At 43.2% G+C, this 24165-nt stretch overlaps 1 protein-coding gene across 7 annotated transcripts in view; it reads right to left on the reverse strand.

Annotated features, from left to right (window-relative positions):
• LOC105705079 (BEN domain-containing protein 5) overlaps positions 1-24165 on the reverse strand; it is a 1464486-nt gene that overhangs the window by 66687 nt on the left and 1373634 nt on the right. For all 7 annotated transcript variants that reach the window (XM_012434679.2, XM_012434678.3, XM_012434677.2 and 4 more), the window contains 2 exons: positions 11481-11633; positions 7599-7761 (listed from right to left, as the gene is read on the reverse strand). In XM_012434679.2, the coding sequence (XP_012290102.1) occupies positions 7599-7761; positions 11481-11633 (316 nt within the window). The remainder of the gene's footprint in view (positions 1-7598; positions 7762-11480; positions 11634-24165) is intronic.

Consider the following 24165-nt stretch of genomic DNA (forward strand, 5'->3'; position numbering starts at 1 on the left):
AGAGAGGTGAAGTGATTTAACCAAGGCCACATAGCTTTATGAGGGAGTCAAGGGGTAAAGGCCATACTGGAACTGAGATCTTAACTCTAGTCTAGCTTCCTTTTACCAAGTCACCAAGCAGAAGCCCACCTTGACTGTGCACACTAAGAAAATCTTTTCCTTCCTTGAGACTTTATAGTACCTTGTAGAAAAACCTATGTTGAGTCTATCCAAAGCCCAGGCCTGTCTCCAGAACTTCAGGCCTATAGAGCCTGCTGTCTACCAAACTTTTCCATTTGAATTTCATATAAGCCCTTTATACTCAATAGATCACATACTGAGCTCAAAATATCCCCCTCTCCAACCCCTTTCTCCAACAGTCTGCAGCTAAATAATTGGCCCTACCATCTATCATATTGTTTTCTTTTTTTTTTTTTTTCTGACAAAGTCTTGTTCTGTTGCCCAGGCTGGAGTGCAATGGCCTGATCACTGCTTACTACAACCTCCGTCCCCTGGGTGCAAGTGATTCCCCTATCTCAGCCTCCCAAGTAGCTGGGATTACAGGTGCCCACCACCATGTCCAGCTGTTTTGTTGTTGTTATTGTTGTTGTCGTTGTAATTTTAGTAGAGATGTGGTTTCACCATGTTGGCCAGGCTGGTCTTGAACTCCTGACCTCAAGTGATCCACCCACCTCTGCCTCCCAAAGTGCTGGTATTACAGGCTTGAGCCACCGTGCCCAGCCCCATAATGTTTTCAAATCAAGAACCTGGGCATCTTCCATGACTCTTTTCTCTATCCCATATCCAAACAATCAGCAAGAATACTCAATCTTGCCTGTTAGATATTGGAGCATGTTAAAATGGAACTTTTAAAATTGTAGTTTCAGCTAAGATCCCAAGACTGTAGACATCACAGTTCAGAGTGAGGTATGAAACCACCATGCAGGATTTGCAAAAGTAACCCAGAAAACCAGTTTTGCAATCTTTAGCTCACCTTCAGATAGGAGGGCCAGAAGAGGGGAGTAGTGACCCCAACACCAGAGGCTGAGGAAGGAGCCATAAGCAACTGAACTGAGCAGACACCTCTGCTCACATCAACAGAGCTCCAGCACCAGAAGAGGGTGTGTCTAAAGAAGCTTTCGAGGGACTGCCCATGCTGTCTCATGAGAGTACTAGTCCCCTAAGACCTTTCCTGTCCTTTTTCTCCTCTCCCTCAACCTGCTCCCCCTTGGAGGAGTGAACAGTTACTGTTACCCGGATTGAGGGGAAAGGCTGGGAAGCCAAGTCAGGGAAACGGAAGTCAGCTGGACCTTAACCCCTTGGTCACATGAGCAGCCTATTTGAGATAGGTCTGAGCTAGAGGATGGGGAGGATTTTTACTTTGAAGAGGTTTGATGTTTTTCATTGGACCAGACATAGTCATTGCTAAACTGAGACTGTTTTGTGACTAGAATTAATTAGAGAGCTTTTAATTTCCTGAGAGTGACTGGAGACTCATGGGGCCTGCCAGAGCTTTTATATTTCCAGATCTATAATCTCTATCTATCTATCTATAAAGCCAATGGGAGACAAAAAATAAAGTTGTTTTGTAATTGCACCTTGTGAGTACTGCCTGTTCGATGTATCTGTTACATATTTCACAAATCTTTCTCTTTCTCCCCATGGTCTGGCTCTGCCTATATTTATTAATCACCTGCTGCTTCTGGCCCAGCCCCAGCTACCCTCTAATACTTGGGATGTAGCAACCTCTCTCTGGCATCTGGGCTCTCTCCTGTACTTCTCCTCTGCCAGGAAGGCTGCTCCACCCCTTCTTCTCCTCCCTGCATTCCATTCATCCTGGAGGTCTGAGCCCTAGTTTCTCTTCCTCCAGCAAGCCTTTCTTCCCACTCCCTCCTGTACCGCCCCTGCTGGGTTAGATGACCCCCACTGCTTCCCCAACCAGCAGAGTTCCCCTCTGTCAGAACATTTATCCTTCTATGATGCTGCTGTCTCTTTACCTTTCTCCCTCCCCTCAAAACTGTCTTCATCTTGAAAGCAGAGACCATGCTTTATTCATCGGTCTATTTCTAGTGTCTAATGTGTTGGGTTAGATGGATGAGTAAATAAACGATAACTTCAATGTCTGATGTAGGTTTCAGAGGACCCAGTGCAAGGCATATATGGGCTTTGAAATGAGATGAATCCAATTAACTGAATTTGATATCTCAGCATCTTCTCTTGGCCACACCAGCCATACCCGTCTCCTTAAGAGCCAGCATTTTCTTATTTCATTGTGTCCGCAGCTACAAGCCTGGGTGGAAACCAGTCTGCTCAGGACCCAAGGTCTCTGTTCCCAATGTTTTTCTCATCCATTATGTCAAAGAGCTATTTCCTCTTGGCTTGTAACCAGACTATAAACAAAGGCCATATAAGCTCTGGGTTACTTTATGATTCCAGTTTAGCCTTTCTCTCCCTCTTTTTCAAATCGTTTGAACAGAGCATATTTATTACTTGGCAGGCCAGTAAAATGTAAATAGGGTTTCCTGAAGAATGGTTCAAAATTCATAGGAATTTATCATTTCCCAAAACAACCAATGACAGAAAGGAAAGGTAAGAGACCTAATATTTAATGGCACAGACTATATGCCCAGTGATTTATCTGCATGTATTCTCCCATGTAGCCCTAACACCAACCCTGTGAAGTAAATAATCATCCTCACGTTACAGATGAAGAAACTGAGGTTCAGAGTGGTTAAATATGGGATTATGCGAGAATGATGCAAAAGAGGACTCACATCCAGGACTCTGACACCCGTGCCATATTCTTGCCCCAACATGGACAGGAGAGAGGCTCAGAGGTCACCATCCAGGGCAGAAGCCTCTGAGGATGTCTCTCTTTTAGGTTCTGTTAGAAACTATGGGCCTTCCTCCCAAAAAATGAACTAAGCATATTTACTCACAGCTTTGCATACGTTTTAGATGGTTCATGGGCTTTTGTTGAAGACACCTATAAGTCCCTCAGTTAAGAACCCCTAAACTAAAAGAAGGAAAATAGCTATTGTCTTGGCCTGACCAGCTGCCCAGGACACTTTTGTACTGATTTTCCCTATTAAATTTAGAAACTCTTATGCTCATAGAATCACTGAATATTAAAATTCACTTAATAAAAGAAATTAGGGATTATTGATAATATGGAGTATTGATAATTTATGGATTATTGTGCCAACTCATCTAAGCATGGAATTATATAACATACATTTTAGAATCAGGAAAATCTTAGAACGTGAGAGCTGGAAGAAATTAGAATAGTGATCAAGTCCACACAAAATTTTATTCCCCAAAAACTCTGATGGGTAGGAAGTATTACACACAGAGGCTGAGAGAAAGGACAAGACTTTCTAGAGGCCACTCGTAATCTAGAATCAGAATTCAAACCCTAGTTGTCAGTTTCAAAGCCAGATTGTCAAGTTAAAGATTCAACCAACAGAAAGAAAGCTATGTAGACTACATGGGGCTAAGAAAAGTCAAGACAAGAACATTTGTTGAGAACCGAGCAGATACCAGGTAGTACCAGTGGAATGCAGATATTCTGTCTTATTTCACGCTCCCAATAACCATGCAAAGTGAGTACTATTGGGGAAACAGGTTCAGAGTGGTGCCATAACCAGTCCAAGGTCACACAGCCAGGTAAGCATCAGCAACTATGTCCCTTGCTTTATTTCCCCGATATAGTGGAGAAGGGAAGTCAGAGAGCAAAACCCTGGTCATGTTTAGCTGGTGCTTTTCCAAGGAGAAGAACTGAACTAACCGACACATATGCTCTGATCTGTGGGGAGGTGGACACTATTCTGGACCTGGGTGAAATATCCCTTGGGATTCTCTGCGTCCCCCAGCCCTTCCTGATGTTATCCTCATCCATATCCTCTAACTAACTAGTCTGGCCTCTGTGATCCTAGGAAGGGGGCACCCTGGGTGACAGAAACAAGAAACCCCATCAAGGAACTGCATATCTCCCACGGTGTGAACCAGTCGTTGTTCTGTGGTCCAGGCAAGACTCTCAACTGTGATGACCCCACCAATGCCCCTTGCCTTACAAACCCTAACAACAGCTGCTGATCTCTTGCTCTAAGAGCCCTATCTATCTTCTTTCACATAAACAGAGCTCCTCATTCACATTCACATAAATCTTTCCAATGTCTCTTAATATTTAGTTTACAGTGCACTCTCATACAAGCTATTTCCTTTAACCTCATTGCAACTAAGTGAGGTTAAGTATTATTATGTCCTCCTGCTACAGATTAGGAAACTATCTGAGGCCCAGTGAGGTTATACAACTCATCCAAGGTGACACATCTAGTAAGTAGGTGAGACTAAGATTCAAACCCAGATATGTCTGAATTGAAAGTCTGTTCTGCTTGCATAATACCATATCTATGTTTTTATTGAATGTCTCTATTTAATTCCCACAGCAGGGGTTAGACAAGTGTGAAGGTCCTTGGTCCCTTTGTAATGGTGAGGAAGCTCACCTCAGAGAGGTTAGAGGACTTGCTGGAGGGTGCTCTCTGGGATAATGTTGGTGCTGTCATCAGAATCCAGGTCTCTGGCTTCCTAGTCTAGAGGACATTTTCTCCCAGACCATATTGCCTTTCCCACCAGACCATGTAATTTCTTTTTTTGATTGGGACACGGAGCCAGCAGCCAACAAAGATCACAATCTGTCTGCCCCAAGTCTCCCTCCGTTATGAACTGAGAGTTTTTTTAAACCAGTATTTCAGACAGAACCCAAGTTAAATCACCCTTGCATGCACTGAATCGGCCTGAGCTTCCCTGGTGCAATTTGTTTCCTCTTCTCATCCTCTGGAGGACGGAACAAGGCAGGGTGGGTCCATCAGCATCATGGCCTGCTCAGCTTGTGCACAGCCTCTATTCACCCTAACCCCTTCTAGTCACGAGCTCCTGTTTCCTGCTGCCACTCCCATATAGTCAATTACCTCCTCTTCTCAGTTCCATATTCTAAATATTCCACAGTCACCACCCTGGTCTTGGCCTGAATTATTTCTCACCTGGATTTTTATAACAGCCTAATGCATGTCCCTGCCTACAGTATTGGTCCCCTCGAATCTGTCCTTTCCACTGCAGTCAGAGTGGCCTTTCCTCCCCATTAGAAACCCTTCTATTGCTCTCCATTGTCTACATTCAAGATCAAACTCCTTACAGCTTTCCATTTCAGACTTATCACTGCGTCTGAAATCCTTCAGCCTTAGGGACCACTTACAGCTCCTGCCCACACCTTCTATCCTCCCCTCTCTGTCTAACACATCCTCCCTTCAACAATACCCTAACTCAGTTTGACTAGTTCATATTAAAAACTCAGTTTAGACATCTCTTTTGCTGGGAAATCTTCCCTGACTCCCAGGATTGCGTGTGAGTTCTCTTTTCCCCCCATGTAAAGACATTCTTGTCCTTAGTATGTTCTCTACCACATTCCCTGTGCCTAGAACTTTACCTGATCTATGGCAGGAACTCAATATATCCTTGTGAAATGAAAATGTCCCATAGCCTTCTGGAATTCCTCCACCACAGAATTTATCATGTACATTGTAATGATCTCTTTCCTTTTCTGTCTCCCCAAGTGGACTGAAAGCTCTGAGTCAGGAACCATGCCTTTTTATTCACTATTTTACCCTAGGTGCCTTTTATGATTCCTGGTATGTACTAATGGTGTGTTTACTTTTGATAAATGAGGGTTAGCTGTTGAGGGGTGGAAACCTTGGGCCTGAACCAAGGGTGGGCTTTCTACTAAGAAACACATTTTCTTCTAACACAAAAGCATGTCGGAAGTGCTAAGAAAGGGTGGGAGAACCTGTCAGATTGGACAGCAAAAAACAACAACAAACTAAGTGCAGGCCTCCTCTGGAGGGACCCTCATCTCACTATGAATACGGGCTGCAGAATCCCCTTTGGTGCACAAGCTCTAACTCTTATTCCAGGCCGCTCTCTGTCCCTCTGTCATAATACTATGGGAGAGCAAAGCAAGCACCACGTAGCATGAAGCATATGCATGTATTATAGGAGTTAGCAGATTCTGGAGATGCCATAGACCATATACATCTAATGCGTGTATGGGGCATGGAGGGGGCAGTGTGGCACATAACAGGTGGCCAGGACTTTGGAACCCACAGACCCTCTTCCTCAGAGCAGAGCCTATGCCCTTGGTCTTGCTGAGTCAGGTGGATATTAAAGCAGATCGCAAGATGACATTCGGTCTTGGTGACTGTAGAGAGGGAACTCTCAGTTCCAGTTATAATCTCTCCATTCCCAACAGGGTCTGGAATACAGCTCTAACACCTGGCCTACCCCCTGCCAGCCCCTCCTTCTAGGGTCATCACCCTACTTCCCATGTTCTGGCAAGGTACCTGGACACCGTATCCTCTCCCCCGCCCATACACACACATACAAACAGAGCCACTGAGTTTCACTTGGCTGGTGGGACTAGCCCTAAGTCATGCCACTTTCAGAAAAGAAGTTTTCCTGCACAGAGTATGACAGGAACTCCATAAACACTCACCAGGTGTTGAAAAAATGCTAAAAAGAACACTTCTACTTCCAGGGAGGGGGAGTTTGCATCAATACAGAGTTCATTTCATCTGAAGTTCCTTCCTCCTCCCTCCACGGTAATTCTTTCTCTGAGAAAACTTAAGTGTTAGGAAAGGAGACATGAGTCAATCCGAAACAAAGGATATAGGAAAGAAGAATCGGCCGCGATCTGTTACAGCTCTGATGCGGTGACCTTGACATTAAAATTAACACTCAGGAAACTAGAGTTACTATATAATCCCTCAAAAAATTAGCCCAAGCTAGAAAATAACTTCTAATTTCATCATGGCTGGCTTGGGAGTTTTCAGAGTAATTTTATGAAGAAACTAAGAGGAAAAGGAATTTGTCAAAGGCAGACAGAAAGATGCACAGAGGATGAGAGGGGAAAGATAGGGAAGACAGAAGAGAGGCAAAGAGGAGAGAAAGAGAGGAAAGGGGGATAGGACGAGAGAGAGGACAAAAAGGAGGGAAGGAGTGGGAAAAGAAGTAAGAAGAGAGAGGCACAGGACAGGTGAGGGAGGAGGTACAGAAGAAGGGGGACCAAGGGGGAGAAAAATAAGTATAAGGGAAAATACTGAGTAGAGGGAAGAGAAAGCGGGAGAGGACAGGAGACAAAAGACGAAAAGAGAAAATACAGTTTTGTATGTTCAGGGTTAGAGGAGTCAAGATCATCAAGCTCTTCCTCAGCAACCCTGGGGGTGGTCATCCAGCCTGTGGACTTGCATAGCTTAGATGGCACAAGACTCGCTGCATCATTAGAGAAGAGGGGGAGAGATTAGGAAGCAGTAAGGTATGGGCAGGCCATGGGTTCTGGTGGCCTGGAAAAGATTTGGAGCACGGCAATTGGGGTAGGGGTGTCATACTAAGGGCTGGAGCAAACTGGACAATCCAAAGACGCCACCAGCAGAACCAGCACCTCCATCCTCACCCAAGCGTCTCAGCCCTTACCTGAGCTGGGGGCCTAATTCTTGACCTGTCAGACGTGGATACTCTGGGCTAGATCAGTGCTGGCCCAGGGCTGGGTGAAGACGGGCCAAGGATACAGGCTTCTTCCGTGTAGGGCACAGCAGCTGTGGTGCCGCTGATGACGTAGCTGTAAAAGGAGACCTCTAGGGTGTAGCAATAGGAAGTGTGGTCCAGGAGTCCACCGAGGAAGCGACGGCCAGTTCCTGCTTTCACAGCATCCCGGTTAAAGGATGTGCTGGACTGTGAAAGACAAAGTAGGGAAGAGAGAATCAGGGCACCTGCTGGCAAGTGGATTGTGAGCAAATTTCACAACACCTCTGGGTCTCAGCTTCCCTGTCTGAAAAGTGGGATATTAGCCCCTTGTCACATGATTATTATGAGGACTGATTAAATAAACAAACATAATTAATGACAGCAGCAAGCAGAGTTCTTGAGGTGCAGTAACTGCCATTCAACGAATATTTGTGGAAATATGAATGGAGACAGGGAGCAGGAAAAAGCAGACAGAGAAAAAGAAGCAACTACATTTTGATGATAATCAGAACTAACATTTGGAGCTTGGCATGGTGGCGTGTGCCTGTAGTTCCAGCTACTTGGGAGGCTGAGGCAGAAGGATTGCTTGAGCCCAGGAGTTTGAATTCAGCCTAGGCAACATAGTGAGACCATGTCTCTATTCTTTAAAAAGAAAAAATGTAAAAAAAAAAGCAAACTTAAAATGTGGGATGCTTTCAATTTGATAATATTGTTTCCCATGCAGTATCTCTTTTAGGCTTCAAAATAACCACTTGACGTAGGTGTTCACATTTTGTCTCTCTACAGATCAGGAAACTGAGACTCATAGAGTTGGAGCAAGTAAGTGATAAAGCAGAAGTAAGTGACTCCAGACTCCCAAAGACTCTGCTTCCCTTAGGGATAGCTGATTCACGTCCAGAATCACTAGAGTGTAGGGATCACGGCTGCTTCCTCACTAAGTTGTGACAGCACCCATCACAGTGGATAGAGAGAGAAATGAAGAAGCACGTCAGTCTCAAGTCCTCTGTTCAAAGACATGCTCTACTACCCACTGATTGCACGATATCAGGCAAGTTGACTTATTTGTCTTAGCCTCAGTTTCTTCATTTGTAACAATGAAGTGGAGGTGACAATAATATCTCTTTCACAGAGTTGTGAGGGTCAGTTCACTTGAAGGTAGAAGGGCATTCTATGCTAACCCGAAATTTAAGTAAATGAACAGAATATGGTTTTAACAAGAATTCTCTTATTCAGCAGGAGATAAAAGAAAAAGGAAAAGAGATGAAGTAAACAGCAATACAAGAAAGACACAGAAAAACTGTGAAAGAAACAGAGAAGTGTGTGTGTGTGTGTGTGTGTGTGTGTGTATTTTGAAGTAAAGGAAAAATCAGAAAATCATAGACTGTTAGAGATGAAAGACCTTTGAAATCCATGTAGTGAACTTCAACTCTCCTGTTTTAGAGTTGGGCATTGAGGGGAGTGGAGGGGAGGGAAGTGGGGAGGGGAGGAGGAGGGCAGGGGAGGTGGGAAGGGAGGTGGGAAGGGAGGTGGGAAGGGAGGTGGGAAGGGAGGGGAGAGGGGAGGGGGAGGGGAGGTGGGAAGGGAGGGGGAGGGGAGGGGAGGGGAAGGGGAGGGGGAGGGGAGGGGAAGGGGAGGGGAAGGGGAGGGGGAGGGGAGGGGAAGGGGAGGGGGAGGGGAAGGGGAGGGGGAGGGGAGGGAAGGAAAGGGAGGGGGAGGGGAGGGGGAGGGGAGGGGGAGGGGAGGGGGAGGGGAGGGGAGGGGATGGAGGGGGAGGGGAGGGGAAGGGAAGGGGAGGGGATGGAGGGGGAGGGGAGGGGAAAGGGAGGGGAGGGGATGGAAGGGGAGGGGAGGGAAGGGGATGGAGGGAAGGGGAGCAGAGGGGAGGGGAGAAGAGGACAGCAATTGGACTAGGACAATTGACCTTGACTCCCCCTTCTTAAGGAGGCTGCAGTGCAGAAACATCATGAGGCAAGCCCAGTAATAAGGCTCCCAGACTGTGCCCCTTTTGTAGTCCCTGGAAACCTCACCTGTGTGAGGAGGGTCTCTGAGGCCTATGACGCAGTCTTCCATGGAACTGGGACTAAGGAGGCCACATTCTTCTCTGAAACTGCAGTGGTCTCAAATAGACAGGGCCATACTATAGAGATTCTTACAGAAAAAGGCATGGCTGTTTCTGCCCCACAGCTGCAAATGGGGAGCCACCTGCTTTGATTCTATCATTAAACGCTGGGTGGCCTTATACTGGATACTTATCTCTTCTGGGGCTACTCTTTACTCTTAGGTGTAAAGAGGGGACTGGATTAAACAATCTGCCAGTTCCTTTCCTAGTTTGATATTCAAAGGTTCTGGGATTCAGAGTGCATCTTACCACACAGAGAAATTCATCATCTCCACTAATGTCCTGGCCTGAAGCAATGGGCAGGTGAGTTTTCAGCTCATCAACTTCAAAAATTGCTATGACCTTTGTGGGCGTCTGCCCCTCTCACCACATGGAAATAACAGGCCACAGAGATTTAGTATCAAAACAAAGGAAAATGTGCAAAAGCTCTCTCCCTACACCACATGCTGATCCCCTCCTCATCTTCTCTTCCTGCCCTTTTCCAATATTGCTTTTGCTGTGAGATTTTCCCAACCCACAGCCTCTCCAGTCCTCAGCATGGGAGATGGGTAGTAACAGCAACCATCTCTGGAGTTTGTTCAGGTCTTTACTGTCTGCAAAGAACTTTTATATCAAAAACTGCATTTGCCCTCCCAGGAAGCTATGATGCAGGCAGGATAGAAATTATCACCCAGTAAGTTCAAAAAAATTGAGGCTGAGAAGGAGTCATGGAGAAAAGAATGGTGGGCACATAACCCGTTAGCAGATGTGTTGTGCTTATACGAAAAGAGCTGGGATTGGTAACAGCAGACCCTGAGGCAAGGTCTGGCACGTGGTAGGTGCTCAGTGAGTTTCCTTTTCTTGTTAATGCTGGAGTTGACTCCATTAATCAAGGCTGGGAACGGTATGCCTGTAATCCCAGCACTTTGGGAAGCTGAAGCAGGTGGATCTCTTGAATCCAGGAGTTTGAAACCAGCCTGGGCAACAGAGCGAAACTCTGTCTTGACTAAATAAATAAATAAATAAATATATATATATATATATATATATATATATATATATATATATATAGAGAGAGAGAGAGAGAGAGAGAGAGAGAGAGAGAGAGAGAGAGAGACAGACAGACAGAGTGATGGGGTCTTGCTCTGTCGCCCAGGCTGAAGTGCCGTGGCACGATCTCGGCTCACTGCAACTTCCACCTCCCAGATTCAAGCGATTCTCCTGCCTCAGCCTCTGAGTAGCTAGGATTACAGGCACGTGCCACCATGCCAGCTAATTTTTATATTTTTTGTAGAGATGGGGTTTCACCATGTTGGTCAGGCTGGTCTCAAACTCCTGACCTCATGATTTGCCTGCCTCAGCCTCCGAAAGTACTGGGATTACAAGTGTAAGGCACCGTGCCTGGTCATAAATAAATAATTTTTAAAGATTAGCCAGTAGCCCCAGCTACTCAGGGGGCTGAGGTGGGAGGATTGATCCTGGGAGATAGAGGCTGAGTGAGCCATGATCATACCACCACACTCTGGCCTGGGTGACAGAGCAAGATCTTATCACAAAACAAAACAAAAGGCCAGAAACAAAAACAAATGCCAGCTTATCAGCCAACCAAAATGCTACCTTCTCTAAGAGTCTCCCTCCCTGACTGGTGATGGGCAGCTTGAGGACATGGGCATAGCTTATTATTTACCTCTATCTTCATCACCTACACAAGACTTGGCACAGAGTTAGGTGTCTCGTGGAGCTTAAAGCAAACTGAACTGAGTGAGAAGGAAGATGGGAAGTGGGGTCTGGGGGCTTGGGGCTGGCTGAGAGAGAACTCCTGGCTTACATAGGAGAAGTCCTCAGCATTCTGGCAGAGGAGCTTGGGAAAAATGGCCTGCCTCTGGAACCGTTCCTCATCCTCAAAGATGTTGCCGTACATGAAGCCATTCATCATGGTGGAGTGGGCGTGGATGTCAATATAAAACTCCAGGCTTGTTTTCTGTTGAGAGAAAGGATAACAAATGAAAAGTATGGGCCATACAGCTTGCCTTAAAGGGACCAAACACTACACCACACACACACCACACACACACACACACACACATATACACACACATACACACACACATCAAGACCCTGTGTGTCAGCAGATTTAGCAGCCATTTGCAATGTGAGGGGAGGGGTTGAGACAGGTGAGGATCAATTTCTCCTCACTTTTAACATGGTTCTTCCCCAGAATCCGAAATCACTACTATTAGCATCCCTCCTAAGAAGTCTTCAGAAAAGGTGAAATTTTTGTTGGGTTAAGTCATGATGTTACTTACTCAGAACAACTAACACATTCATGACTAGACATTCGTGGAATTTATTTCTCTGATTAATGAGCAATACCTTCCAGGTAACACAATTGTATTTACTGTAGTCCTGGTTGCAGTTTTGCCCCAACTTGGCCATTTCTAGCTGGGAGGCTTGGTATAAATCATGTCCCCACTTTGAGCCTCAGCTTTCTTATCTGAAAAATGGGTATTTTAGTTCAAACCTCAGAGCATTATAGTGGGAATCAAACACAGCAATAATAATTACTATGTTGCTTAATGATATCTTGTGATATAAATAAAAAATAATAATTACTGTCTTTTGCCGTATATATAATGCATGCCAGACACCATTCTTGGAACTTTACACATGAAGTCTTAGTTAACTCTTTTAGTTAATTTTGTGTCATGATGCCACGTCTACTCCACAATAGTATATAAATAATGCATGAAGGAAAATCCCTTTGCAGTCTATAAAGATGGCATTGACTAGTCTACCTCTGCTCTTTATTTACACATATTTAAGGCACTTTCTTGATTGATATATTTCTTAACCTTCCTTGAAGGTAGGAGCACTGTCTATAAAGAGCCCAATGCTGATAAGTAAAGGATGCTCAGTAACCACATGCAGAATGATTGAACAAACAATCCCAGAGAGATTGCTCCACGTACCATATGGATTACCTAAACCAGGGGGTGTGGACGATGGGGTGATTTTTAGGCCATTAGATCTTCAATGGCCCTCAAATCCAACCTTCCCTTCCCATATATATGTATCAGCCCAACTTATATCCATTAAACCTTTCTGAGAATAACGGAAGACCCACATAGGGAGGGAACGTGCCCAAGCTCAAGGAATAACTGGGACCGACACTCAGACCCCTGCCCCCTTGCACAATTAACTTATTGTCATCAATGGCCCACACTAGAAACAGCAAGGCAAAACCTGGCCACCTTTCCATCCCCTTTCTAGCATATAGTCCTAGGAAAGAAGAAAAGTGCACATTTAGAAGGATTCTCCCTCCTTGGGATGCTTTCAAATGAAGTTAAAACCAAATGAAAACCATGTTGCTTCTAGAATGTGGGCTCAATGACTGTCATTTCATTTGCCTCAGAGTTGGAGTAAAAAATTATGTCTTGCCAAGCTCCCAGTTCTCTGGGTAGCATAAGCTGTCTTTTGGGAGATACAAGATACACTGCTCTGTGTGATATTAAACTCATCATTTTCAGCTTTGGAGGTGGAATACACAATGATTCAACAGGAGCCCTATAAAAGTCATCTTCGCAATTTTATTTTCTTCAATTGTCTGTCTTTTCCTCTGAGCTTTTGATGAGCTGCGCAGGAAAGCAGGAGGTAGAAAGATGATTTAAGAAATGTGTAAGGAATAGCTACAGTTTATACCTCTGGATGTCAGAGCTATAGACAGCCTTGGACACAAGTTTCTCTGACCTTTCTCAGATCTGCTGTGAGTGGGGAGTTTGCTTGCTTAAGGCTGGCAAGCAAGTTAGTGAAGAAGCAAGAATTCGAAACTAGCTTTTCTTTTACTTTTAAATTTTTTAAAAAAAATTAAATTAAAAAAATTATTTGTATAAATTTATGGGGGTACAAGTGTAATTTTGTCACATTTTTCTGATAACCATACAGATATGGCTTCCACTGTCCCATACTGACACCTGGCAACTGATGTGACTTCACTTTAAAGAACCAGCACCTGATTCTTTAACGTGAAGTCACATCACCTAGTAAATAAATTATTTACTAAAATTATTTATAGTAAAAAGTCTTCCTTCTACCAGTCACCCAGTTTTGCTCCCCAGAGGCAGCTAATGTTAACAGGTTTGCATGTATCATTCCAGAGCTAGTAAATATTTCCTCTCACACCCAAACCCCCTGCTCCAAACACACAAGTGGTAGCACTATAAACATACCATTCAGATTTTTATCTTTTTTTTTAAATTATCTACCCCTTTAAAATAGAAATGACATAAACACACCATTCAGATCTGCTTATCTTCTCTGAATATATCTCGGAGGCGATTCTTTCTTAATACATAAAGAATTATCTCATTCTTTGTAACCCCCATATATAAACTAACTAGTTCCTTATTGATAAACATTTAAGGTATTTCCAATATTTTCCTGTTATAAAGAATGTCTTAGTGATGAACTTTGTATATACATTATTTCACACATATACAATTGTATGTAAAATAAATTCCCAGAAGTGAAATTTTCGGATCCCATGTGCATTTGCAATTCTGATTAATATTGACAGACTGAGCTTAGAAGGGCCAGAACACTCCTAGCCTATTACCTTGACAACATAGGTGGAATCGAACTTTTGATATTTACCAATTTGGTGGGTGAAAAGTAATATTTAAGATTAATCTGAATTTCTCTTAGTACTATATAATTGTCTTTTACTGTATAGTTAAGCATCTTTTCCTAGGTTTAAAAATGATGTGTGGCTGGGCACGGTGGCTTACACCTGTAATCCCAGCACTTTGGGAGGCCAAAGCTGGTAGATCACCTGAGGTCAGGAGTTCAAGACCAGCCTGGCCAACAAGATGAAACCCTGCCTCTACTAAAAATATAAAACAAATGAGCTAGGCATGGTGGTGGGCACCTGTAATCTCAGCTACTCACGAGGCTGAGGCAGGAGAATTGCTGGAACCTGGGAGGCAGAGGTTGCAGTGAGCTGAGATCGCACCACTGCACTCCAGCCTGGGCAACAAGAGTGAAACTCTGTCTCAAAAAATAAATAAATAAATGATTTGCATTTTCTTTTCTAAGAACTCTGTTAATTTCCTTTTACCATTTAAAAAATTAGATAATTTGCTTTATTTCTTATTGATTTAGAGGAGCTATTTATTATAGAAATTAGCCTTTATATATAGGATAAAGATACTTTTGTCATTTGTCTTTTTATTTTATTTCTGTTCATGCATTTTTTCCATGTAGAAATTTTTAAATGCTGATTTTTGATACAGTTTATCAATCTTTTCTTTTTTGGTTTCCTAGCTGAATTATTTCACTGTTGCTTCCATTTTATCGTTTTGTTGTGTATTTTTTAATGTTTTGTTTCAATGTCAATGTATGTGGATGTGGAATATGAGGTAAGGGTTAAATTTCACTGTTTCAACACATTTTTATTGAATCGTGTGTCTCTTCCTCACTGATATTTCTATTCCCCTTGCCATTTGGTTGGGATCAAATGAAACGTGGGCAATGACGAAAACTTCCAGATCTGCCCATAAAACTCCTCATACACAATCACCCACATTCTCTCTTGCCCTTCTGCGTGGAAGCTACATGTAAATACTGATGATATCCTAAGAAGAAAGAAGCCTATGTCCTCAACTCAACACTTAGAGCACAACAGCCAGGAGAGTCACCTGATCTGCATCAGACCATGACGTGAGAGAGAAGTGAATCTTCACTGTAGTAAGCCACTGAAATTTGGGGATTGTTTATTGTAGAAGCTAATGTCATTCATCTTGACTAGTACAAAATCTCAATTCAAAAAGCCTTATTTTATCCCTCAGGTTGAGTTAACAGCCTCCTCTGTGCTCACATAATTCAAAGTATGTATCTCTCTCATGGCACTTACCATATGACATAATAACCCATCATTTTCACCTCCCTCCAGAATGTGAGCTCTTTGAGGACAGGGATCTTATATTGCTTATTTTTTTTCAATCCACAGGACCAGAACAAGGCCTGGCATATAGTAGGTCATCATTAAAGGTTGACAAAGGAATGAATAAGAAAATGGACTGGTAGAAGGATAAGTGAATTAATAAATAAACACATGCATCTTAAGATTTTCCAACAGTAAAACCAAATACTTTTCTGTGGCTGTGCCAGACCAAGGGGTGTATGTCACTAATGTAAGGCCCTTAATTACAATTTGGGAATGAGAATAGAAGGTGGGGGATGGGGAAAGCATCTCTGTTCTTTCCTTCCAAACTTAAGAACCTTAATTAAAATGGAATGATGAAGGGTTGTCCCCTTGCCAGCAGCCAGCAGCTCATCTTGCAATCAGGGGCCTAAAGAGTAAATTAAAATCAGTGCCAATAAAACTAAAACTACGTTGGGGCATATTTGCAACATAATTTAGTGTGGAGTTTGCTTCCACCTAGACATCAGGGAGGAAATGGGTTTTCTTTCTCTATTCTGAGCTGCTTCCCTGCTTCATCTCACTTGGCACAGGCCAGAACCCAAGCTTGGTGCTCCAATGTGGGACTGCATCCTTCACATTTGGGCAGCACTTCAGAGTTTATCACAAATTCAGTTCAGTGAAGGAAGGACAATCCAGGGCAATCCAATCCAGGAAGGACAGAGGAGTTTTATCTCAGGTTTGGAGATGCCATGTGGAAGAAACTGAAGCTTAGGCAGGAATAACTGCAAATTGAGCAGGGTGAGTTTTGCTATTATTTCTGTTTTACAGAGGAGGAAACTGAAGCTCAGAGAACTCCGGTAACTTGCCCAGCATTACACAGCAAGATGTGGCAGAGCCGAGACTGAAACTCAGGCCTCTGGCTGTAAACTCCCCATGTCCTGGACCCAGCTGTCCTCACAGGAGCTTGCAGCCTAGCAAAGCAATTACCTGATTACAGTAAGGCAAGCCCCACGTGGCTTCCTTCAGTTCTGAGCTGAAGGACTGGTTGGGGGGAAGGTCTGTGACTGAGATTATTGCCCTTAGACTCTCAAAAGGACATCAAGGTATGTGTGTGGAGGAGCAAGAAATGTTGGAGAACTTCCAGACACATTCCTCCTTCAGATTTACCCCAGGAAGATGTTTTCCCCTGGGATTGAGACAAAAAGGCCCCAAACGTATTATTTTTGTTATTAACTAAAATGTCTCCCTGTCTGTTTTTTAAGGAATGACAGCTATTTCTGTGTTCTAAGGCAGAAAGAAAAAATTTTCAGAAAAATTGAGGACTCTTTCTTTAATATCAACCAAGCAAATAAACAGAATAATGCGAAGGTCTTTATCATTCATAGTATATATTTCTTTATTTTAAAATAATTTTTTGTAGAGTCAGGGTTTGCTATATTGCCCAGTATAGTGTGGAACTCTTGGGCTCAAGCAATCCTCCTGCCTCAGCCTCCCAAAGTGCTGGGATTATAGGTGTGAGCAACTATGCCCAGCCTATAGTGTGTGTGTGTGTGTGTGTATACACACATATATATTTCTGAAGTGGCACAGTGAAGGCTTTCTTCCTCAGATATGTCCTGAATGTGGCTGGGCAGAAATTCCTGCCACAAAAAAAGGGATATAAGTCATCAAGGGTACAAAGAAAGGAACAACCACATAAGAAATCCAGACAGCCAGCTCAAGGAACCAAGGGGATGGGCAGGTACATTTCACCTCCTGCCTCTCTCCATCCTACACTCCAGTCTTCTAGAACAACTGTAACTTCCCAAGCACACTAGTATTCTTGTACTCTGGGCTTTTGTGTCTATTCCTCCAGGTGAGAATGCTCGTCCTCTTCCTTCCTTTCACCTTCTGGTAACATCTTGTTCATCTTTTACTGCTTATCCCAAGTGGGCCCAAATAGGAAGAGAGGTCTTCCTGGACTCTCTCAGGGATAGCAGCTCCCTTCTCTGGAATCTCACAGATTTAGAAAATATCCTTCTGTTAACGTATTTATCATCTAGCTTTTTCATTCATCCATTCATCTGACAAATATCTACTGTGAACCTACTATGTTCCCGGTAGCTATCACAGGACTTTGGGGTGAACAAGATAGATAAGATTCCTGCCTTTAAGGAGCTAACACCAGGTGGGGTTTACAGACTATAAACAGCAGATAAGCAAGGTAATTGCAGATTGTAAAACATGCTAGACATGCACTAGGATGAACATGCAGGTGAATAACACAGTGGATGTAGGAAAAGTCAGCTTTAGGTAGTGTGATCAGGGAAGGCCTCTGACATTTGAACTAAGCCTCAAAAGATCATAAGAACCAGCCATTCAGCCAGGTGCAGTGGCATGCGCCTGTCAAGCAAGAATATCATTCCTGGCAAAACTGTCCTTCAAAAAGGAAAGAGAGATAAGACTTCCAAGTACAAACAGAAGTCAAAGTTGTTTATCACTACGAGACCTGCCTTACAAGAAATGCTAAAGAGCATCTTCAACTTGAAACAAAGATAAACAGCAATATGATAGTTTAAGAAAGTATAAAATGAATTGGTAAAGGTAAATATGTAGACCAAAACAGAATACTACATTACTGAAACGGTGATTGGTAAATCATTTTAATTATAGGAACAAAAGTTAAAATACAAAAATAGTAAAAATAACTGTAATTAAAAATATGCTAATGAATGCACAATATAGATAGATGTAAAATGTCACATCAATAACCGAAAGCATATGGGAGGGCAAAAGTGTAGAGTTTTTGTTTGTGACTACGATAGAGTGTACTTACACAAACCTAGATGCCATAACCTACTACACACCTAGGGTATATGGTTATAGCCTATGGCTCTTAGGCTACAAACCTGTACAGCGTAGGACTGTACTGAATACTATAGGCAATTGTAGCACAATGGTAAGTATTTGTCTATCTAAACATAGAAAAGAGACAGTAAAAATATGGTATAAAAGATATAAAAGAACTTCAAGTTCACCTGTAGTCTCACTGACTCAGGACGCTGAAGCAGGAGCCCAGGAGTTTGAGGCTGCAGTGAGGTATGATCACACCCCTGCACTTCAGTCTGGGTTACAGAAGAAAAGGAAAGAGAAAGGGAAAGGAAAAAGGAAAGGGAAAAAGAGAGAAAGGAAAGGGGAGAGGGGAGGGGAGGAAAAGGGAAAGGGGAGGGGAGGGGGGCGGGGAGGGAAGTGGAGGGGAGGAGGGAGGGCAGTAGAGGGGAGGGGAGGAGGGAGGAGAGTGGAGAGGAGGAAGGAAGGGAGTGGAGTGGAGGAGGATGAGTGTGATAAGATGTAGAGGTGGAAGACAGCGATGTTGATGTAGGTCTCGGCTCATGTTTGTGTTTATGTCATCATAAAGAATCACTTGAGCCTGCGAGGCAGAGATTGCAGTGAGCCAAGATTGCACCACTGCACTTCAGCCTGGTGACAGAGCGAGACTCCATCTCAAAAAAAAAACCGCAAACAAAAAACTTTTTGTGTTTTTTTATAAGTAGAAGTAAACTCTAACAATAAAAATTATAGCATAGAAAACAATGAAAAGTATAGTCACATAAACCAGTTACATGGTTACTTATTAAGTGTTATGTATTATATATAATTGCATTTCTATCTTTTTATATTACTGGTAGCACAGTAGGTTGGTTTACACCAGCATCACCAAAAACACATGAATGAGTAATGCATTCCCCTATGCCTTACAACAGCTGCAATGTCACCAGGTGATACGAATTTTCCAAGTTCATTATAATCTTACGGGACCACCACTGTACATGTGGTCTGATGCTGAAATGTTATTATGCAGTGCATAACTATAGCTCAAATAAGAGTGGTAGTGGTAGAGGTGAGAAGGCATATTTAATAAACATTGTGGCCACACCTCCATAGAACCTGCACATAGATTACATATGGGAGGAATCAAAGGTTTATGACTTGAACACTAAGCAGATGGTGGTTTCATGTACAGAGTTGAAGAAGACTGGGGTGGAGCCCAGCTGGGATAGTGGTAAGGAAGTTGAGAGTTCTGATACGCTCTTCACAGTTTGAAATGGCCATTGAATACAAGACAGGAAGTGTCAAGTAGGCAGTTACATTCATGAAAGAAGAACCCTGGGCGAGAAGACTGGACTGAAGGTATAAATGCAGGAATCATTATCATTGAGGTGTATTTAACACCTTTGGGAGAAAGTGTGGACCAAGAGGAGGTCCTTGGACTGAGCCTGGAACCCTCTAAAGTTGAAAGCTAAACTAAAAGGAGAAGCGAAGGAAACTGTGGAGTGGCCAGAGAAGAAGGAAGGTAAAAGAATACAAGAAAAGTGTGGTTTTATGAAAACCATGAACAACCACAAAAAAATTAAGAAGGAGGGTGTAGCCTGTGAATCCTTCGAAGGCTAGGACTGCATCTGGTTCACTTCCATATCCACAAGGTATATCATAGGGCCTGACACACAGTAAGTACTCAGGCAGCAATTGCTGAGTGACTAAATGAATACATAAATGAATGAGCCAGGTATCTTAGACTCAGAGAAAGGGGCAGTGAGGGGTGTGGAAAGTTCCTAGGGCCTAGATTCTATCTGGAAGATCTACGAGGGAGGACAATGATAACCACATAGCCCTTACTTCATGACAGGAACAGGCACTCATTAGTCCTCCCACAACCTTATGAGATAGAAACATCATTAACAAATCAGAACACTCAGGAATAAAGTGGTTGTATGGGAACCCGAGATCACACAGTGGTAACTGGCAGAGCCCAAGCAGTCTGGCTCTGCCATCCATGCACTTAATCATGACACCATCAAAAGCTGTTGACATTTATGTAGTACTTCTTAAGTATGGTCCTGTAATTATAACAATCCTATAAGTTTAATAACATCATATAAGAAAACCAAGGCAAAGAGCTTCCAGGTGGTAGATCTTAGATTCAAACCCAAGTGTTTCTGACCTGGGGCTATGCTCTAAACTATTCAGAATAGCCCAGCCCTATATTTGTGGCCTCCTTGACCTCAGCAGACTAAATTTCAGGATTATTCTGAAACTAATGTTTAGGTGTGGAGAAAATGCATCAGTAGCAGCAAGATAAAACATGAAAACATATTTTCTTTTCCTACTTCTAATTAGTCTCTTACAATCTGACTACTTGCACATAAATGGAGGCATTTCTGCATCTCCTAGCGATCCAGGAAGAGCCAGGTCTGGCCTGGCAGGAAGGAGCCTTCCTTTGCTTCCATCCCCTTTCTCCACTATGCCTGGAAACAATGAGAGAAATGAGAGGCTCAGCACAGGAGGTTTGGGTTTATAACAGATTTCCCAGAGCAAAGGATGAACTCCTGACCTCTGCCTCCTGCTTCCTTTCGTGACTGGTGATAGCAATAATGACTGTGACAATTATAATGTTGATAAAAGGGTGCTTATGAGAGTAGTGTGGTTTTGGGGTCTGGCAGACTTGGCTTCAAGTGTTAGTTTCATCATGGGTGAGATTTAGGACCTGTAGTAGTCACTTTCCCTCCCTGAGTTTCATTTTAATCACCTGAACTTTGAAGACAGCAATCACAAATTCACAAATTGTCTTAGAGTTAAATGAAGTAACTGGCTTTTTGCCCAGCAAAATGTCTGACAGCTTATACACTCTCGATATATTCTTTTGAATCACTCATTGACACTACGTGCAGGTGCTGTGCTTGGCTCTGGGGATATGGACTTCCTGGAGCTCAAAACCTTGTGAAGAAGGACAGTTTACAAGTAACTGTATACGCAATGAGGAACATGAAGGAGAAGTGCCAGTGCTATGGTAGCACAGAGTTGAGAGGAGCCTGGGGACCCAGCTTACATATATGTAAATTTCTTTATTGTTCAATACGAAATCTATTGACAATAACCACCATTTATACAGTTATAAACCATTCTTGCACCAATCAGTTCATTTGATTCTCTCAGCACTTCATGGCAGTACATAAGATTATGGTCTTAGTTTCTCAGAAGAAGCTCGGAACCTGGCTTGTCAAGATCTCACAACAATTTAGGAGTTGAGATGGATTTCGAACTGGCATCTCACCACTCCAAAGCCTTTGCTTGATCCTCACCCGTGGGAATCATCATATGTGCTCCGTTCCGTATTGAGAGTGCACATAGATACAAGTAGAAAAGCCAGGCCTTCCCTCAGAAAGCCCCAGTCTGAGCAGGAAAACAAGATAAAATAATCAGGGCACTCTCAACTCAGAAGGGGACTGAGATACAATTTTTAAGGCTGTAAGAGCTGAGGAAAATTTTAATTTGATAATTAAAAGTTAATGTTGCTTCATTATAAATCAAAGGCTGATAAAACTAGAGCACCCTCAGGCACATATTAGGAACTCAGTGAATAGTCGTGGTCCAAATGCTTGGGGACACCTATCTCAGGAGGTTGTCAGCCGGTTCAGGGAGGTGATGATACATTTCTAACCACAGCTGCAGGGACAGTAGTCCTCGGTCTATGTCAGGTTCTTTCTTGCTAGGAAACTCATCTTGGCTCTCATACTAAGCTGCTATGTGACCCTGGAGAAGTTCTTCTCCCTCTCTGGACTTCAATATCCCCACCTAGAGGATGGATTCAGTGACTTCTCAGGGCTCTTTCCACCATTACACCCTGAGAATCTTACATCCTTCTATCTCATCTTCCTGCTTTCCACTGTTGACGTTGTGGTTGTTTTCTCTTTCATTTGGCCTGTAACTGAGGACAGATGTTGCTGGTCTTTCCACCTTATCTCCTTCAAGACACAAGTGCAAAGTCCTTTTCCTTGGCATGGCCCTGTGGGGAGAGCCTGCTGTGAGACAGCAGTTCAATCATTTCCCCACGCTCATGCAGTCTTTCCACTTGGCAGAGTGCACATTACCACTTTTCAAAGAAGTGTTTGAAGGTGCCAACATTCATGCTGAAATTATGCACTTTATCCTAGGGAAAAATAAAATGGTTCCTATCTGCTTTATTTGGTCTAGGCAGCTGGAAGAGAGAAAACAGGAAGAAGAAAGGTACAGGCAGGCACCCAGCATCTGTTCCTTCATTCTTTCTTCCTCTTTCTTCCCTAACTCTCTCAGCTTGCTCCCTTTTCTCTTCTCCCTCTTCATTCCTTTTCTTCTTCTGTTCCCCCTTTCCCACCTCCCTCTTTCTTCACCGTGGAGTAGGGAAGACAGACAAGGAGACAGTTTAAGTGTACATATGTGCTGTAAGAGATGGAAGTGAAGACTGGATGAAAGTACGGCTGAAGGAACCATTCAGTTAGTAGATGGTCAGGAAAGACTTTACAGAGGAAGTGAGTATTAAGCAAGGTCTTGACAGATGAGAAGGTGTTCACCAAGGGAATGATAAGGAAAGGAGCCTCCAGTGGAGAGAAAGACAGTGTAGCCAGGGGGAGCCTGTGGGCAAAAGCCCCAAGCCTAAAACCAGTAACACATGGATGGAACAATAAAGTGTTTAAGCACAATTGAAGGGCAGAGGAGGGGACCCAGAGGAGGGTGAGGAAGGGGACTAGAGAGGCTTCCAAAGACCCATACATGGAAGCCTTGTAAGCCACTAAGGTCATGACTTTCCCTTATAAAATAGAAGATAGAGAGCCACCGAAGTATTTTATGAAATTATAACATTATTACATTTACATTTTAGCAAGATTGTTTTGGAGGCTGTGATGAGAAGTAATGGTTATAAGACTCAAAGGTAGGTAGACTAGTTAGAACATTTTTGTTATAATCCAAGTGAAAACTAATTTTAAAAATGATAAGGTCCTGAATTAAAGCAAGGGCTGGGGCTGAGCATGGTGGCTCATGCCTGTAATCCCAGCACTCTGGGAGGCCGAGGTGGGTGGATCACCTAGGGTCAGGAGTTCATGACCAGCCTGGCCAATATGGTGAACCCCATCTCTACTAAACAAACAACAACAACAACAACAAACAAACAAACATGAGCCGGCCGTGGTGGCACATGCCTGTAATCCCAGCTACTTGGGAGGCTGAGGCATGAGAATCGCTTGAACCCAGGAGGCAGAGGTTGCAGTGAGCCGAGTTGGCACCACTGTACTCCATCCCGGGTGACAGAGTGAGACTTCGTCTCAAAAAATACAAAACAGAACAAAACATAAAGCAAGGGCTGGGAGGATGCGAAGAAGCATCCAAACATGAGACCCACTTCAAAGTGAAATTGACAGTTCGCAATATGGGACCTAAGTCTGGACTGATTCCCAGGTTTCTGGATGGGGCCAGGGTGTCCACTGAGATGGGAGATGTCATCATCTTATAAGTTTTATCTAGATGTTTGCTTCCTTGGTAATTGTCCCCAGTTAGAGTGAGATGCTATCAGATGTGCTATGATCTTAGGTTATGATGTTTTGATCCAAACAAGTTGATTTTTTTCTAAATATGGCTATTTGAATGAAAGGAACATTTCCCCTATGTAATCATGTGTTTTCTGTATAAATAGAGCTCTTTGTTAATATAAGTTAAGTATAAGGGATTACAGAGGAGGTCAGCAAAAAAAAAAAAATTAAGTATAAGCATTGCACACTTTTGTTAGGCTACAGAATCAAAG

This window comes from Aotus nancymaae, unplaced genomic scaffold (assembly GCF_030222135.1).
Source record: "Aotus nancymaae isolate 86718 unplaced genomic scaffold, 86718_ANA_hifiasm-v0.15.2.pri h1tg000007l, whole genome shotgun sequence".
NCBI classification, from domain to species: domain Eukaryota; kingdom Metazoa; phylum Chordata; class Mammalia; order Primates; family Aotidae; genus Aotus; species Aotus nancymaae.